This window comes from Saccharomyces cerevisiae, chromosome X (genome assembly GCF_000146045.2).
Source record: "Saccharomyces cerevisiae S288C chromosome X, complete sequence".
In the NCBI taxonomy this organism is placed as follows: Eukaryota; Fungi; Ascomycota; class Saccharomycetes; order Saccharomycetales; family Saccharomycetaceae; genus Saccharomyces; species Saccharomyces cerevisiae.
The window spans coordinates 228,483-245,544 of NC_001142.9; the positions used below are offsets into that span (position 1 = coordinate 228,483).

A 17,062-nucleotide genomic window follows, 5' to 3' on the forward strand; every position below is an offset into this window, starting at 1 on the left:
CTTTTGAAAAAAAATCAAAAGAAAAATTTGAATTTTAAAGAAGAAGTAACAAAGGGAAGAAGTTTTTGCCAATCGGACAACACTAGCTCTATTTATACTTTTCTGTTGCTCCAAAAACAGGAAAGAACAAATTTTTCAATTTAGTGTGACCCGGCTAATAATAAAGAGGGAAGTAATAGGTAGGGTTTTACTGGCAAGAAATCCATATTGTTGCTCCCGAATAATATTATAAATTCTTGTAATTAATACAAAGTTTCTAGATCCACCTTGTTTAAAAATATAAAGTTATGCTTAAAATTCTTCAGGGAAGAAGGTTTTCAATGGATGATTTTACATTTTTGACGAATTCCTGAGAAACTAAATTACAATGTAAAACTGTACATAAATATAAATATTATTGTTGATACGGAAAGTAAAATAAAAAAAAGAAACGCTAAAGAATACTGAATTGCCAACCTAAGTAAAAAATAAGCGATAAAATCAAAGAAACGGACAGAATGCATATAAAAACTGTAATCAGTAATAAGCCCAAAAAATAGTGATCAGTCCATTTCAAAAATTGGTAAAAATTGTCCCATTACGAGAATTGGGATATTAAACGAGTCCCTTTTTACTGTCCAACAACAGGCACACTTCAAATAAAGACCGTTACTTAATAATAAATTGCACTTAGTAAAGATTGCTTTTCCATCCGTAGTAAAAGAAAACCCTTCTGTAATTTTTGACGAGGTAGAAGAACATGCGTTCAACATCAATAGTTTTTTCCTTTTATTGATATCATTGTAACCAAATGCCAGCAATTCGTTAAATATTTGAAAGTAATTCGAAACGCTTTTATGATCCAGATATTCAAAAATAAAGGAGGTGCGGTCTAATAGTAAATTTTTGTTAAAACCTGTTAAAGAATAGAATTCGTTACTGACAAAACAAATCTCGCCTGATCTTCTCCAGATGCACATCGGTGTGCAGCTTACTAATTTTGCCATGTTCTCCAAATCTAATAAAGCCCTTTGCAAGGTAACTTCCTGTAATAGCAAATCCTCTTCAATCATATTGGATGTTAACGAAATGAAAATTGGAGCATATCTTTCTAGTATAGAGCGTATTATAACTTCTAAATCATATCTCAAATTATGCTTTTGGGTACTGTGTTCGTCTTTTACTGAGGCAGATTTATCAATTTCAGCTCCTTCAAGAAATTTTTTTCTTAAAGTAGTTAGCAGTTTGGTGTATGCGAGCTTGTAATTATGCGGTTTTATTAAACATTTATTGTCATATAGGTCTTGAGGAGTCTTTACTAATTCACGAAACTTTGAAGGTGATATGAAATCGGTATCATGTTTCTCCAGATCTGCATCGGAGTGACTAGAACTGTCACATTCGCTTTCCAGTTTGGCGTTATGTGATGGGTGTGTATTAGCGTTTGCTCCACGATTCAAATGCAGCATGTCTAAAGATATAAAGGGCCTAGACACTACTTCATCATATGTATTGAAAGTAGAAGTGGAATGGCCGATCGAGGAGTCCTTTTGGTCATTCACGCTTTTTGTCGAGTTTAAAAGGTTCGTTAAATGCAATGACGAATTTCCCCGTGTAGATGCGCTAGGATTGGGATATTCTGATTCTTGGAGGGAAAATATCTGGGAGTTATTCGGTAAAAACGGCGTTGAAATATCTACTATATCCTTTAATTTCATGTATTCGTCATTGCACCACATACTATCAAAGTGAATATTAGTTTCGTCATCGACATCATCGTCACTCTTATTACTATCGTCCATTCCAGAGTGCACAGGAACGTTTGAAGTAGCAACCAAACAATTGGTAGCCAGCGGCTGCTGCATTGCTTTATGTTGCTCTAGGAAATGCGACTTTAAATTGAGAGTACTCTTCCGTACGGTGGGTATGATGGGGTCATTCATTAAATGTACTGCTTGTGAAGCTGATATATTATTAGAAGTATTTTCTAAGACGGTCTGGCGGTTATTCGTATTGAAGTTCGTAATACGTGGAATAGATCCAGCGCTTTGAAAGTTATCATTTATATTATACGTATATTGGATATTCGTATTGTGGGCAGGTGTTTTGCCTGGTTTTTCCTGATCTGAAGATAGAAAATCTCGCTGCAGATGTACGCTTGAGGGGGATACCGTCTTCGACGGCACATCATGTATTACCAGCCTCTTCCCCAAATTCAAGTATGGTTGTGTTCCATGCTTCTCAATTCGTTTTCTTGATTTCCTTTTCTTATCTCTGCAAAACTTCCCAATATTTCTTTTTAAACAGTTTTGACATGGCCTCCCTACGTCACACTGTATATGTTTGGTATGACAGAATTCACAAGCTGTCTGGATAGACTTTCTCGTCTGTTTCAACTCTGAAGGTAGTTTTTTGGTCATATGTATATATATTCTTGTATGCTGTATCCAAATATATTATTTCTTTACTCCCTTTATTGCTAAGCTGTAATACGTTAAATCATTCGAAATATGATCTATTCATGCAAAAACTTGATGTGTGTAACAAAGAAAATATCCGGTTCAGAGATCCGAACAAATGATAGTCGTACCCTTCCCCTTAGTGTTAACTCGTTTAAGCAGGCTATGATGATTAGTAAATCGTTTCAGCCTCTTCTCATTTCGACAATTTTTGAGGCCTTCCCTTAGTGAGAGGGGAGATAACCAATCAGCACAGAGAACGACGACGGCGCGGAGGCTGGGCGGTTAAAAGAAGATAATGTGAAATAGATCAACAAGCTTTCTGGTGGCAAAACGGCAGTCAGAGATATACAAAAGGGGCAAGATAAGTGAGGGAGGCTATGTGGAAATGGAATGTGCGCAGATGGGCGGGCGCAAGAGTAAACATTAGCAAGAACCGATTAAGTGTAATTAACGTTGGAAGTAGATACTTATCGACCGCAAGAAGTCCACTGTCTAAGGTTAGAAATATAGGAATTATAGCCCATATCGATGCAGGTAAAACTACCACAACAGAGAGGATGCTTTATTATGCAGGAATCTCAAAGCATATTGGAGACGTCGACACTGGCGATACGATAACTGATTTTTTAGAGCAGGAGAGATCCCGAGGTATCACAATTCAAAGCGCTGCGATTTCATTCCCATGGCGAAATACTTTTGCAATAAATCTTATTGATACGCCGGGACATATAGATTTTACTTTTGAAGTGATTAGGGCTTTGAAAGTTATTGATTCATGCGTGGTCATTTTGGACGCTGTTGCCGGCGTAGAGGCACAGACAGAGAAGGTTTGGAAGCAAAGTAAATCGAAGCCCAAAATCTGCTTTATCAACAAAATGGATCGTATGGGGGCGAGTTTCAACCATACAGTCAATGACTTGATAAATAAATTTATGAGAGGAACAACTACCAAACCGGTGTTGGTAAACATTCCTTACTATCGAAAACAACCGACTAGCAATGATTATGTTTTCCAAGGTGTTATTGACGTCGTAAATGGGAAGCGATTAACCTGGAATCCAGAAAATCCTGATGAAATTATCGTGGATGAGTTGGATGGTACTTCTCTTGAGCAGTGTAATCGTTGTAGGGAATCGATGATAGAGACTTTGACTGAATACGACGAAGATTTAGTCCAGCACTTCTTAGAGGAGGCAGAAGGCGATTACTCCAAGGTTTCCGCACAGTTTTTGAACGCTTCAATAAGAAAACTGACTATGAAGAATATGATTGTACCTGTCTTATGCGGTGCGTCTTTTAAAAATATTGGCGTGCAGCCTCTATTAGATGCTATAGTTAATTATCTCCCTTCGCCCATTGAAGCCGAACTACCAGAACTAAATGATAAAACCGTTCCAATGAAATATGACCCCAAAGTTGGATGTTTAGTAAACAACAACAAAAATCTTTGCATTGCTCTTGCATTCAAAGTGATTACGGATCCAATCAGGGGTAAACAAATATTCATTAGAATTTATTCAGGTACACTAAACAGTGGCAATACCGTTTATAATTCTACTACTGGGGAAAAATTTAAATTGGGTAAATTACTGATACCCCATGCGGGAACATCACAACCTGTAAATATTTTAACTGCGGGCCAAATCGGATTGCTTACTGGCTCTACAGTCGAAAACAACATATCTACTGGAGATACACTAATAACGCATTCGTCGAAGAAGGATGGGTTGAAATCACTTGATAAAAAAAAGGAGTTGACGTTAAAAATCAATTCTATCTTCATTCCCCCACCAGTTTTTGGTGTTTCCATCGAACCAAGGACTTTAAGTAATAAAAAATCGATGGAAGAAGCTTTAAACACTTTAATTACTGAAGATCCCAGTCTTTCAATTTCTCAAAATGATGAGACTGGCCAAACGGTTTTAAACGGTATGGGTGAATTACACCTTGAAATTGCCAAGGATCGATTGGTTAATGACCTAAAAGCAGATGTTGAATTTGGTCAGTTGATGGTGTCCTACAAAGAAACAATTAATTCAGAAACAAATATAGAAACGTATGAGAGTGATGATGGATATAGATTCTCCTTATCTCTGCTACCAAATTCCGATGCCCTTCCTAACTGCCTTGCATATCCATTAGGAGTCAACGAGAATTTTCTGATAATGGAAAAAAATGGTAATTGGGATAAAGAATGGAAATACCAAGTTTCTTTCGAATCAATTCTAAATTCTATTATTGCAAGTTGCATTGTGGGACTTCAAAGAGGCGGAAAAATAGCTAACTTTCCCTTATATGCATGCTCCATCAAAATCAATAGCGATTGGTCAGTCCCACCTGATATTGAAACTCCACAAGAAATCTTAAAAATTACTAGAAACTTAATTTTTAAAGCTCTCAATGACTTAAAACCTGAAAAATACAACCTTCTGGAACCCATCATGAATCTTGATCTAACAATCCCTCAATCTGATGTTGGTACGGTGTTACAAGATCTAACAGGAGCAAGAAAGGCTCAAATTCTGTCTATTGAAGACGAATCAAGCGTGTCAAATTCTGGCGCATCCACTTGTAATTCTCCAGAGAACAGCAATAGGATATATATTCCCTCTGATGCTGTTACAACCCTACACGCAACCAAAGATAAAAAAAACACTCAAGAGACCAGTTCTAATGTAAAAAAAATTATAAAAGCGAAAGTGCCACTAAGGGAAATTACCACCTACACCAATAAGCTAAGGAGCTTATCGCAAGGGAGGGGTGAGTTCAATATTGAATATTCCGATATGGAGAAAGTTACCAACGATCGCCTACAATCAATACTTCACGACTTGTAGCAAAAATGTCCTTAATAAACGCCTTGTTATATCTTTATCAAAATGGTTTTTACAACTATCGAATAGTGTGAACCGATAACTGTGTAGTTGTATATTAATAGAACTTTACTTTTGCGCAGGAACAAACATTTTATTGCGACATAGGCATACCTTGCCCTCAGAGATCTTTATATTCTTGTTCCTCGTGGCCCAATGGTCACGGCGTCTGGCTACGAACCAGGAGATTCCAGGTTCGAGTCCTGGCGGGGAAGAATATTCTTTTTGTCACTAACACAACCATTCTATAAATTGAAGAGAAAAATTAAATGGCCAATATTCTACGTGCTTGTTATTAGAAACTCGCAACAATTGTTCTGCAAGGCCCCTCATTTTTTTTTGCTATATAAAATAATAAATGGTCACGTTGGCATAAGTTTGTGTAGAAATGCTTAAGATCACTTGCAAAAATATAAACTGAATAATAAAAAAAAGAGGTATAATACTGGTCGTTGCTTTTTCAATCACCGTGTCACCCAAATCGATAATGTCAACTTTCTTTCACAACCGAAGTAAAAGGAGTTTAACATTTGCTTTCTATTGAAGGCTTATTTTTTTTTACATATTCTGCAATTTCAGCTCCTAAAAAGGATGTCAATTCACCTTTTGAATCGTCTAAATGGGTAAGTCTATCACACGTAGAAAGCAAATCATAATTGATCGACTTTGAAATTTTTGAATCATGTTTGTAATCTGGATGTTGTAGTACAAAATTTCTAAAGAATTTTGCTGTTGTTGGCAATTCACCGCTTGCTCTATCAGAAATTAGCTTTAAATAATAGTATAGTCTCTCGTGTTTGGAAGAATGCTTTAATTCTTTCCAATCTTTGGTTACAAACCCTTTTTGGCATAGGATTGGCGTAACAAATTGAGGAAATATACCATTCTCTGGATTATGGAAAATCTCGCTTATAGAATAATCTTCAGTTTCCACATCGGTGTCGTTGCGAAATGATTTTTTCCAATGAAATTTTTCAAATAGGATAGCATCTCTGTGATGGGCTATCTTCATATTTTCCCATACTTTGGACATATGAATATATGCGTTAATATTATCGGAAAAGGTCAAAATGCTATCGACAATCAAGTATATGAGCACGGAATACGCAGCGTTCTCAAAATCTAATAGTTGCACTTCAAATGGTCTGAATTCCACTCTCCAACCAGGAGAATCCTTTTTGTCCGGGGTTGCTTGTTGTGTGGGGGGTTTAAAACGTAATGTCTGCCAATTTGTACTTTGGATGTTTTCAAAGTGATTTGAAGACGTTTTGTTGTCCTGATTCAACAGTTCTTCGAATGTAGATACTGGATCTCTTATGTAGAGATGCGCAAAATGTTTAGCAAGATCATAGTCCAGTGGCGCCTTATCATTCTCTAGTAGTCGTCCTAATACTTTTTCATTAATAGGTACATTTGTGTCGTTATAAGTCCTATTGAAAAATTTCGACCCACCCAAGAAAAGATCAACCGAACTATATCTTGACTTTGGTATTTCAAGGACTTTATCTTGTACGTCTTTGGCAATGCCTCCAAATCCGTTCTTGTTGTATTTGGGTAGTAATGGCGCAACACCTCTTTCCTTCGGAGTACGGTCGTCCACCGCACCAGATATCACATTCCAACGAACATCTTGGTCGGCTAGCCAACCTTTAAAAGCAGGCGCAGCGGCAGAGAAGGCTAGCATTATAGGTGCAAAATTCACTAATGCATCGTACAGGTAACGTGCCTTGTTGATATTGGGTGCCTGAAAGGTCACTTGTAAGCACGAACAGCCCATGCCAAAACCCATGGAATCCATATAAATGAAACCCGGTTTGGAAGCCAGTTTCGCCTCTTTGTCTTCTGGTAAAAACCAATCTCGATCGTAGATGGAGTCATCCGTTTCTGGAGTAGCTATATCTTTATACATGGGAACATTCATGCAAACTTTTTCACCACGCCTGGTCCTGATGGATGCTGTCAAGTTAGGAAACCTGACATGTCTGTTAATGACTTCATCGGGTAAAAACAGAGACCTGGAAGCGGCATTTTTATGATTCCACGGATCCTTAATGTTAATAAAGTCGGGGCATCCCATCCTCGGGAAGACAGTCAGCGTCAAAGGGACAGACCTGGAGCCCACATGCAAGTTATTTTTACTATCTTGTCTCGCATATTCAGATAGCTTATATTCTGCAATGGCACGTCTTTTTTGCATGTTAACCTCAACGTAACTACCCACGTAATTCAAATATGGAGAAGCTGGTGTTGCCTCTAACATATACCGGCCATACTCAGGGTGAAAACTCACATCGTTAGCCTCACAAAGGGACGAATCCTCCATATTAAGCTCAGTGAGTATCTTGTCATGGCAAACGTCGAGCATAGAATTTCTCTCCTTATCATCAAAATCTACAACCATGTACTCAAGCTCGTCTCCCCAAAAAAGAGGGTCATTGTCTCTTTTACCAGCAGCTTGGAAAATATACAACAACTGCTCGATACCTTCATCCCTTATGTGTTCATTGTACGTCCTAGACTCAAACCACTGCAAAGGCGTGCCCAAAGCTAAGAGTCCCATTTTATTCTTCTATATGTATATTTTCGATACTCTAAACCACCCTACAATGTAGCCCTATACTAAATCTGCTCAATTTTCAGCTTCTACAAGTGACTCGAGACCACGTGGAAAGATCCAACTACTCCAGCACAACGATTCAATATAATCGATTGCTCCACTCATAAGAGGCAAGAACAAGCTTCAACTTTTGGTAAGCCGCCGTTTATAAACAGGGAAGATGTCCTTTGTCAAGGGAGGCACAGAGCATGGCCAATTTGGCAAATTGCAGGTTTTTCTGAGTGAAAAATGAAAAAGCATTGTAGTAGAGTCGGCTCACTGAAAAACCGGGGAGGACGAAAAGGTTTCCAGCCACAGTTGTAGTCACGTGCGCGCCATGCTGACTAATGGCAGCCGTCGTTGGGCAGAAGAGAATTAGTATGGTACAGGATACGCTAATTGCGCTCCAACTACCAAGGTTGTTGAGGGAACACTGGGGCAATAGGCTGTCGCCATTCAAGAGCAGCAACAGGCATGGGAAGATTCGCTTTTTTTTTTTGAATTACAATAGTATGTCTGATGTCTGCAAGAAGTAACAGGCGTGTGCACAAGAATACGTGTGTGTGCGTAAGCGTATGCACTGGTGGCATAACTTATCTAAGAAGTATATATCACTGACATAGAAATGTAGATATACAGGTATTTTTCTCGATAATCGATAAAAATCTCGTCGCGCTGAACCAAACTTGGTGGTTACGGAGAGTTTTTCTCTCATCATTACTGTCTTTCGCATTGATTTCCCCTTTGACCGATAAAATCCCTTGGATTCATAAGATTAAACAAAGAGGTGATCAAAGAGAACCCTGTGAAAGTTTATGTTTATAACCGGGCATAAAGTGAACTAGACACTTTCAAGAAGCCAACCAAAGCATGAGTAACGAAGCTTACCAGCATGATCATACCGTAAATCCTCACCAGAAGATAGTTGTGAACAGCTACGATTGGTTACAGTTCCGTGATGAGCAAGATCACTGTAAAAGTAAGAACCCGATAACGCACGCTTCTCCAGGGGTCGGTTCGAATGCACAGAATTCAGACATAGCGGAGGCCCCTCAGGTATTCCACCCTTCCTATCAATCTCTGGTCAACGTACCGTCCGAGAGCCCGCGACCTGATCAGACTTCAGGGTCCAATCCTGCCGTTGGACTGCTTCATAATGCAGAGGACAAAGCGTCAGGGCAAGAAGAAGAAGGAAGTCAATATGAGATTCAATATTCGGTATTTCGTCCGCTGCATGCATATCCAACCAAGGGCCTAGCATATGAGCAGCTCCGAAGAAAAGAAGAACAAGAACAGAGGGAAAACTTCAACCATTTGGTTTCTGACTGTATTGAGGCTGTAGAGACATTTGGACGCGAACTCGAGAGAATCCAAACTGGCTCAAGTGGGTCGTACTTTGTGTATGGAACACGGGCCGACGAAAGCGTTCCGGTGGGGGTCTTCAAGCCCAAGGATGAGGAACCATATGGCCCATTTTCTCCCAAATGGACCAAATGGGCACACCGCACGTTTTTCCCATGTCTGTTTGGCAGAAGTTGTCTGATTCCAAACCTCGGGTACATCTGTGAAAGTGCGGCTAGTTTGTTGGATAGGCGACTGGAAACGCATCTAGTACCCTATACAGATACTGCATCTATAGAGTCTTTTAATTTTTATGATAATAGAAAAAAATGGGTATTGGGATACAACCTTCAGAAGAAGAAACAAAAAAAGCTGGGTTCTTTCCAACTTTTTTTGAAGGAGTACATCAACGCCGATGAGTTCTTTCATAAATACCCATTACCTGGGATGTATTCAGATGTTAAACATTCATTTCATCGTAAGTCATCCGGCGAAGATATCAATCATAAACCAGAGACAACCAGGAACCTAACAGATGAGACAGAACCGTCCAAGCAAATAAATTCCTCTCCAATTTCGACGGAATCTGAAGAAAATTCGAAATTTGAATGGACAGAATCAAGTTTGAGTCAGTTCAGATTGGAACTAGAAAAACTAATTATCCTTGATTATATAATGAGAAACACAGATAGAGGTCTAGACAATTGGATGGTGAAACTAATCAAACTTTCAAACAATAAGTGGAGACTCAAGTTAGCCGCCATCGACAATGGGTTGTCCTTTCCCTGGAAGCATCCTGATGAGTGGCGTCTGTACCCATATGGCTGGTTGTATTTGCCTCTGCAACTACTAGCCAAACCATTTTCTGAGCAAATGAGATCTCATTTCCTACCGATATTGACAAGCACTAATTGGTGGGAAGAGTCGTACCAAGAATTCTTGGCCCTATTTAGCAGGGACCAAGATTTTAACGTCCGAATGTGGAAGAAGCAATGGGCAGTATTAAAAGGACAGGCGTTCAACGTTGTCGAAACATTGAAAGACCCACGACAAGGCCCCTTGGAATTGGTTAGAAGGACAAGGTGCCAGGTAATAGATGAGAAGATGCAAGTTCCCTGTTGCCCACCTCCAGTTTCTATTTTCAAAAACGCCATAGACGAACCTATTGGATCATATTCCACTTCACCAATGGTACTCCCTAGCACCCCAAGCACAATTCCATTTCATGCACATAACCAAAGCAATAGTAATCCTGTATACTATGATTCCACTCTGCACCCATTTGCTAATAAAACAGTGATAGCAGAGCGGCTACAAATAGTCAATTCCACCCCCGTATTCACCTGGTGTTGATTTTTTGGAAAATAATTCAATACATACTCAATATAAAGAAATCATAACTCTACTTTAGCATATAGGAAATAGACTCTTTCGAAAAAACCTCTTTCTGTAGTGTTAGAAAGCAACCGGCTATTATTTTTGTGTGTCTTCGAAAAATCGGAACCCAAACAGATCTTAGCGGATTCATGGTAAAAATAGCCTTGAAGAATTTAGGAAAATAAATAGATACTCAAAAAGGAATAGAGGATCTTAACAAATCATTACATTACTTAACTCACATTAAAAGCAAACACCTTTCTTAAGCTGTTGGTGCAAAAAAGGATTACATCTATTGCCCTTATGAATTTGTTTTGGCCATCGGAAACCAAAAAGCAAAATGAAATACCTGGTGGCGATTATACACCTGGGAACTCACCTTCAGTACAAAAGGGTTATCAATTCCTCAATCGAGACATATTTAAAAGTTGTCCACGAATTATGGAAAGGCAGTTTGGTGAGTGTCTGCACAATAGAACGCATTTAATCAAGGATTTAATTTCTTCTGGCAATGTTGGACTAGGTCCCATTGAGATTGTTCACATGTCCTACTTAAACAAACATGAAAAAGAAGAGTTTGGTGAATATTTCTACGTTACAGGGATCGAAGTTTCCGGTCCTGCAATGCCCGTAGAGTTTCTTGAAGTGCTAAAATCGAGTAAGCGGATTTCCAAAAATATATCGAATAATATCATATTGACTTATTGCTGTTTTAATTTTTTCAGCAATCTAGACATCCGTATTAGATACGATGCTGACGATACTTTCCAGACAACGGCAATTGACTGTAACAAGGAAACCACTGACCTGACCATGACAGAAAAAATGTGGGAAGAAACGTTCGCAAGTTCTGTCATCCGAGCGATAATAACAAATACTAATCCAGAGTTAAAACCTCCCGGTTTAGTAGAGTGTCCATTCTACGTTGGAAAAGATACTATCTCCTCTTGCAAAAAGATCATAGAATTACTCTGCCGATTCTTACCACGGTCACTGAATTGCGGGTGGGATTCTACCAAGAGTATGCAAGCCACCATTGTCAATAACTATTTAATGTATAGTTTAAAAAGTTTTATTGCAATCACGCCAAGCCTAGTGGATTTTACAATCGACTACCTGAAAGGACTTACCAAGAAAGATCCAATCCATGACATATACTACAAGACGGCTATGATCACAATTCTAGATCACATAGAAACAAAGGAGTTAGACATGATAACTATTTTAAATGAGACGCTCGACCCCCTTTTATCTCTGCTAAATGATTTACCGCCTCGCGATGCTGATTCAGCACGATTAATGAATTGCATGAGTGACTTGCTGAACATTCAAACAAATTTTTTGTTAAACAGGGGTGATTACGAACTAGCATTAGGCGTCTCTAACACATCAACCGAACTAGCCTTAGACTCTTTTGAATCTTGGTACAACCTAGCGAGATGCCACATCAAAAAAGAGGAGTATGAAAAGGCTCTCTTCGCAATAAATTCAATGCCTCGTTTGCGCAAAAATGATGGACACCTGGAAACAATGTACAGTAGGTTTCTTACCTCCAATTATTATAAAAAGCCATTGAATGGTACCCGCGAACACTACGACTTGACTGCAATGGAATTCACGAATCTCTCGGGAACGTTGAGGAATTGGAAAGAGGATGAGTTAAAACGGCAAATTTTTGGAAGAATCGCAATGATAAACGAAAAAAAAATCGGTTATACAAAGGAAATCTGGGATGATATTGCGATAAAGTTGGGTCCGATTTGTGGTCCACAATCTGTGAATCTGATTAATTATGTCTCCCCTCAAGAGGTCAAAAACATAAAAAATATCAATTTAATAGCAAGGAATACGATCGGCAAACAATTGGGATGGTTTAGTGGTAAAATATATGGGTTATTAATGGAAATTGTGAACAAAATTGGTTGGAATGGCTTATTAAACATCCGAACAGAAGCTTTCATGATGGAAACTGAATTCTATCAAGCTTCTAACAACATTATCGATGAAAACGGTCATATACCGATGGAATCCCGAAAGAAAAGGTTTTGTGAAGGGTGGCTAGATGATTTATTTTTAGATTTATATCAAGACTTGAAATTGAGCAAGATTAGCCTAAGCAATAAAGATGAAAAACACAGCGGATTAGAGTGGGAACTTTTGGGTTTGATCATGCTGCGTACCTGGCATTGGGAAGATGCCGTAGCTTGTCTAAGAACAAGCATAGTAGCTCGATTCGACCCCGTAAGTTGCCAGCAGCTGCTAAAAATATACCTGCAACCTCCAAAAAATATTCAAGAGGTTACATTACTAGACACAGATACCATAATAAGTTTATTAATTAAGAAAATATCATATGATTGCAGGTATTATAATTATTGCCAGATATTTAATCTGCAACTGCTAGAAAAGCTATGCAACGAATTGGGGACGCATATACTGCGTAATAAGATCCTTCTTCAACCTTCCATAGGAGACGAAATCATGGTCATGATCGATGCCATGCTTGCGTGGATAGCCGACCTAGATCACACAGTACAACCTTGAACAAAACGGTGCTCTTAGTATTATTATATAACCACTACGGTTGGATGGACTGAGGGTAAGGGTAACCGTATACCTTTTATTTTTTTTTTTACATTTTGAACTGGGAAGAAAATTTTTTTTGCGAGGGATTGACGGCTAACGCCAAAACACTCCGAAGAGAATGAGAAAAGCTTGGGCATCGCTCGAAGTCATCGAACGGGACTATTTTTGTTTAAAATTTCACCAGATCTGCTTGATAAGGGTAGTTTAGCTTGTGTATTTGGGAAAGGTACGCAAAAGATATATTTTACTAAGATCTTTAAATATTTTTAGCTTGAGGTAATACATGCTAATTTTAGTTGATTAGAGATTCTGAAAAATTCGTTTTAGTTAGTGTTTAAGAATAGTGGCGTTTATCGTTTTGCCCATTTAATAATTAGGAAAAAATATGTCAGGGTCCTTTTGGAAGTTTGGACAAGATTTTGGTTCACAGTCTCCATTAGCTAAACTGTTGAACAGGGCTTTCATTAAGATCGATGATAAGCCCACTAGTACGGAAGCAGGGAAAATTGACTCTAATAGCACAGATGAAAGTTTAGAAAGCAATTCTTTTAAATCAGAAGACGAAGAAGAAGAATATGAGCTGCCTAACAGAGAAGAAGACTACAAAGCTTATAAGCCAAACCTGTCTCTACTGAATGATCTTTTAGATGATGAGGAGTTATATACAGAACTGATGTGCTCGAACTTCAAGCTACTAGTGTACTTGAAGTACCCTGAAGTTTTGTCCAAATTGATAGATTATGTCAGAAATAGTACCATACTTGAGTCCAATATTGATAGAGTTACTTCAGAAGACAGAGATTTAGTACGTGGTGAAGACAAGGACACAACGGAGGACTTTGAGAATGCTAAAGCAGATAAGAAAAACATTGATGGTACTTTTGAAGAAAAAGAACGTACTCGTAGTGGTGAAGAAGAGGAACTGGAAAATGAAGAAAATGATAGTGCATCTGAGGATACTAGAGTCACTCTACCTCATGAACTAGAGGAACATGATGATACGCGAAGAGCCAGAATAGCGGCCGAAATATTGTCCGCTGACGTGTGGCCCATATCATCTGCTTTGATTGAAAACGAAGGACTTCTCGCTAAGCTTTGGTCGATCCTCAGGCTACCTTCTCCATTGTCAATTGAAGCGTCAACATATTTTATGAAAATAAACGAACGCCTCTTGGATATGAATATGGACGGAATAATTGAATTCATATTAAAAAAGGAACACATTGTTGACGATTTTTTAGCACATATAGATAATCCGCCTTTGATGGATTTTTTATTAAAAGTAATATCGACCGATAAGCCAGAAATATCAAATGGAGTTATACAACTGTTTAAAAAACAGAACTTGGTTCCAAAGTTGATTCATTTACTCGATCCTGTTTTTGATTCTTGCACACAATCTGCAGCCGGTGATTTTCTGAAAGCTCTGGTTACTATTAGCGGTAACTGTCCTAATGAGATTACTTCGAGCATAGGGCCTAATGAATTAACAAGGCAATTAGTTTCTCCAAATATGATGAAACAACTTATGGATATAATGCTCAAGGGAGGCAATTCGTTAAATAATGGCGTTGGCATTATCATTGAGCTGATAAGGAAAAACAATTCTGATTATGATACCATACAAACAAATTATACTACCATAGAATCTCATCCGCCAACAGATAGAGACCCAATTTATTTAGGATATTTGGTTAAAATGTTTTCTGAACACATGGCCGATTTCAACAAAATACTAACTGAGAAGAAGATTCCCCTTTTACAGACGTCCTATGGAACGATTGAACCGTTGGGATTTGAAAGGTTTAAGATCTGTGAACTTATTGCTGAACTATTACACTGCTCAAACATGACTTTATTGAATGAACCGAGTGCCTATGACATTGTAAGAGAGCGTGATGCCGAAAGAGAGAGAATCTTCAATTCACAAAATTACGTAGATTCTAACGATCGTAGTGAATTAAAAGAAAATGAAGACGACAATACAGGTGATGCTGATGATGAAGTGGAAGATGATACAAATCAGGTAGAATCCGCTAATACCTCCATTGATGGTGAAGAAGTTATCGATAAGTTAAATTCTTTACAGATAGAAACCAACAAAGTAAACCAGAACATGAATAATGAAGAGCAACATAGTTTAATGCCAGACTTCAACAATGGTGATTTTAAGGACGAGGAAGATGAAAATCCATTTGAACCCCAATATTCAGACGTCATTTTGGATTCTTCTGATATAGAAAAAAACTTTCGTGTGTCTCCCAACGTTGGAGATCAGCTGAAAATCAGTTTACAAGATACCAGAGTAATAGATACTATGCTCGAAATGTTTTTTCACTTCCAGTGGAACAATTTCCTTCATAACGTAGTGTACGATGTTGTTCAGCAGATTTTTAACGGTCCCCTCAAAATAGGTTATAATAGGTTCCTTTTAGATGATCTCCTAATCAACATCCGTTTAACTGATATGATTATTAACGGAAACAATGAATGCATAGAATATGAGAAAGGACATGACACCAGGCTTGGATATATGGGCCATTTGACCCTAATTGCGGAAGAAGTCACCAAATTTACTGCATATATTGAAGAGATGAACATCACCTTTGAAAATACTGAAGTAATGAGTTCTTTATTTGAGAGTAAATGGATTGCCTATACGGAGGATGTTCTAGAGGATCTAAAGGAGAAATACAACGCCATATTAGGCGATATAGCTGAAGAAGGAGACATGTTGCAAGATGAAGAAGAGGATGCTGTATACGACAAGGGAGAGCGCACTATGGGTACAGTCGATGACTACATTAATGACATAATGCAAATGGACAATGTACGGTGTCAAGAGGAGGAAGAGGATGAAGGAGAAGGGTATGTCAGCTTTGATGAAGATGAACCCCAAGAATATCGTAATGGTGATTCCGTTAGAAGCAAAGAATCGAATTCATCAGAAGGCAAACGTGACCAAGAGCAGCTTTACTATGAGTACGTTAACGAAGATGGTACAAAAACAAGATTAAACTTCAATCCTGATTCTGACGCCACGGAACAAGTTCCAGGTGAAGTGAATCGCGATCATAAGATACCATTGAAGCTTAAGCGAAGTTTTACGGATGCATGCAAATCTGAAACAATACCAAATAATACAGTTAATGCTAAGGAAGAAAGTGTATTTCAATTTAGCAATGAACTTAGTGACGGCTGGGAGTCATCACCTTCTAATTCTATACCCAAGCGTGCTTCTCCATCAAAAAATGGCATGAATTCACCTATGTTTCAACACCAGTTTGAACTTCATAGCCCCACCGATGAATTTGGAGGTCATAAAGACGAAATATTAAGCGCGGAAGGCCATGACTACGACATAGATGAATACGATGAACTGAGCGATGACAGTGATGAAGAGTATGATAACTGTGAAGACGAAGACAGTTTGGATTATGCTGATTCCGCCGCATATGCATTGTGTAGATCCAAAAGTAAGGACAAGATATCATGGGATGAAGAAGAACAGGCGCGATTAATGGGCGTTGTAAAATTTAATTCAGAGCATTACAGGGACTAGGAAATAATACTAATTAAATAATTCTAATAATTCTAATATTAATAACAATAATAATAAGAATAATAATTATACAATAACACATGTATTTCCTAACTCACAATCGTTTGGACTACATATGCTGTCTAGTGCCTTATTGCGACTTTGCCCGTTTGATAACTTACTTCGATTGTTTAGTATTCAAAAAGGAAAAAGGCGTTTTCTTTTTCGTGTACTTTTTTTCGAAATTCTGTTGAATTTATTCGAACTCAGAATTGGTCCATCAAGAGCATCCAAAATACAAAATAAC

At 38.2% G+C, this 17,062-nt stretch overlaps 6 protein-coding genes and 1 non-coding gene across 7 annotated transcripts, besides 1 other annotated feature; 5 read left to right on the plus strand and 2 right to left on the minus strand.

Annotated features, from left to right (window-relative positions):
• Positions 1-69: 69 nt before the first annotated feature.
• Positions 70-561: an origin of replication (ARS1009; Autonomously Replicating Sequence).
• Positions 543-2,399, minus strand: GSM1 (Gsm1p; the record flags this gene model as incomplete). The annotated part of the gene is made up of 1 exon (NM_001181536.1): positions 543-2,399. One exon carries the CDS (start codon positions 2,397-2,399, stop codon positions 543-545), a length of 1,857 nt encoding a protein of 618 aa, NP_012432.1.
• Positions 2,400-2,818: 419 nt separating this feature from the next.
• MEF2 (mitochondrial elongation factor MEF2) lies at positions 2,819-5,278 on the plus strand (the record flags this gene model as incomplete). The annotated part of the gene is made up of 1 exon (NM_001181535.1): positions 2,819-5,278. One exon carries the CDS (start codon positions 2,819-2,821, stop codon positions 5,276-5,278), a length of 2,460 nt encoding a protein of 819 aa, NP_012433.1.
• A 178-nt stretch (positions 5,279-5,456) lies between these two features.
• YNCJ0008W lies at positions 5,457-5,529 on the plus strand. The gene has a single exon. It is a non-coding gene; the product is annotated as a tRNA-Arg (tRNA).
• Positions 5,530-5,837: 308 nt separating this feature from the next.
• Positions 5,838-7,874, minus strand: GSH1 (glutamate--cysteine ligase; the record flags this gene model as incomplete). The annotated part of the gene is made up of 1 exon (NM_001181534.1): positions 5,838-7,874. The coding sequence occupies one exon, from the start codon at positions 7,872-7,874 to the stop codon at positions 5,838-5,840; it is 2,037 nt and encodes a 678-aa protein (NP_012434.1).
• Positions 7,875-8,780: 906 nt separating this feature from the next.
• LSB6 (1-phosphatidylinositol 4-kinase LSB6) lies at positions 8,781-10,604 on the plus strand (the record flags this gene model as incomplete). Its single annotated transcript, NM_001181533.1, has 1 exon — positions 8,781-10,604. One exon carries the CDS (start codon positions 8,781-8,783, stop codon positions 10,602-10,604), a length of 1,824 nt encoding a protein of 607 aa, NP_012435.1.
• Positions 10,605-10,931: 327 nt separating this feature from the next.
• On the plus strand, positions 10,932-13,172 carry CHS6 (Chs6p; the record flags this gene model as incomplete). The annotated part of the gene is made up of 1 exon (NM_001181532.1): positions 10,932-13,172. The coding sequence occupies one exon, from the start codon at positions 10,932-10,934 to the stop codon at positions 13,170-13,172; it is 2,241 nt and encodes a 746-aa protein (NP_012436.1).
• Positions 13,173-13,599: 427 nt separating this feature from the next.
• On the plus strand, positions 13,600-16,776 carry SAP185 (Sap185p; the record flags this gene model as incomplete). Its single annotated transcript, NM_001181531.1, has 1 exon — positions 13,600-16,776. The coding sequence occupies one exon, from the start codon at positions 13,600-13,602 to the stop codon at positions 16,774-16,776; it is 3,177 nt and encodes a 1,058-aa protein (NP_012437.1).
• Between the last annotated feature and the right edge of the window lie 286 nt (positions 16,777-17,062).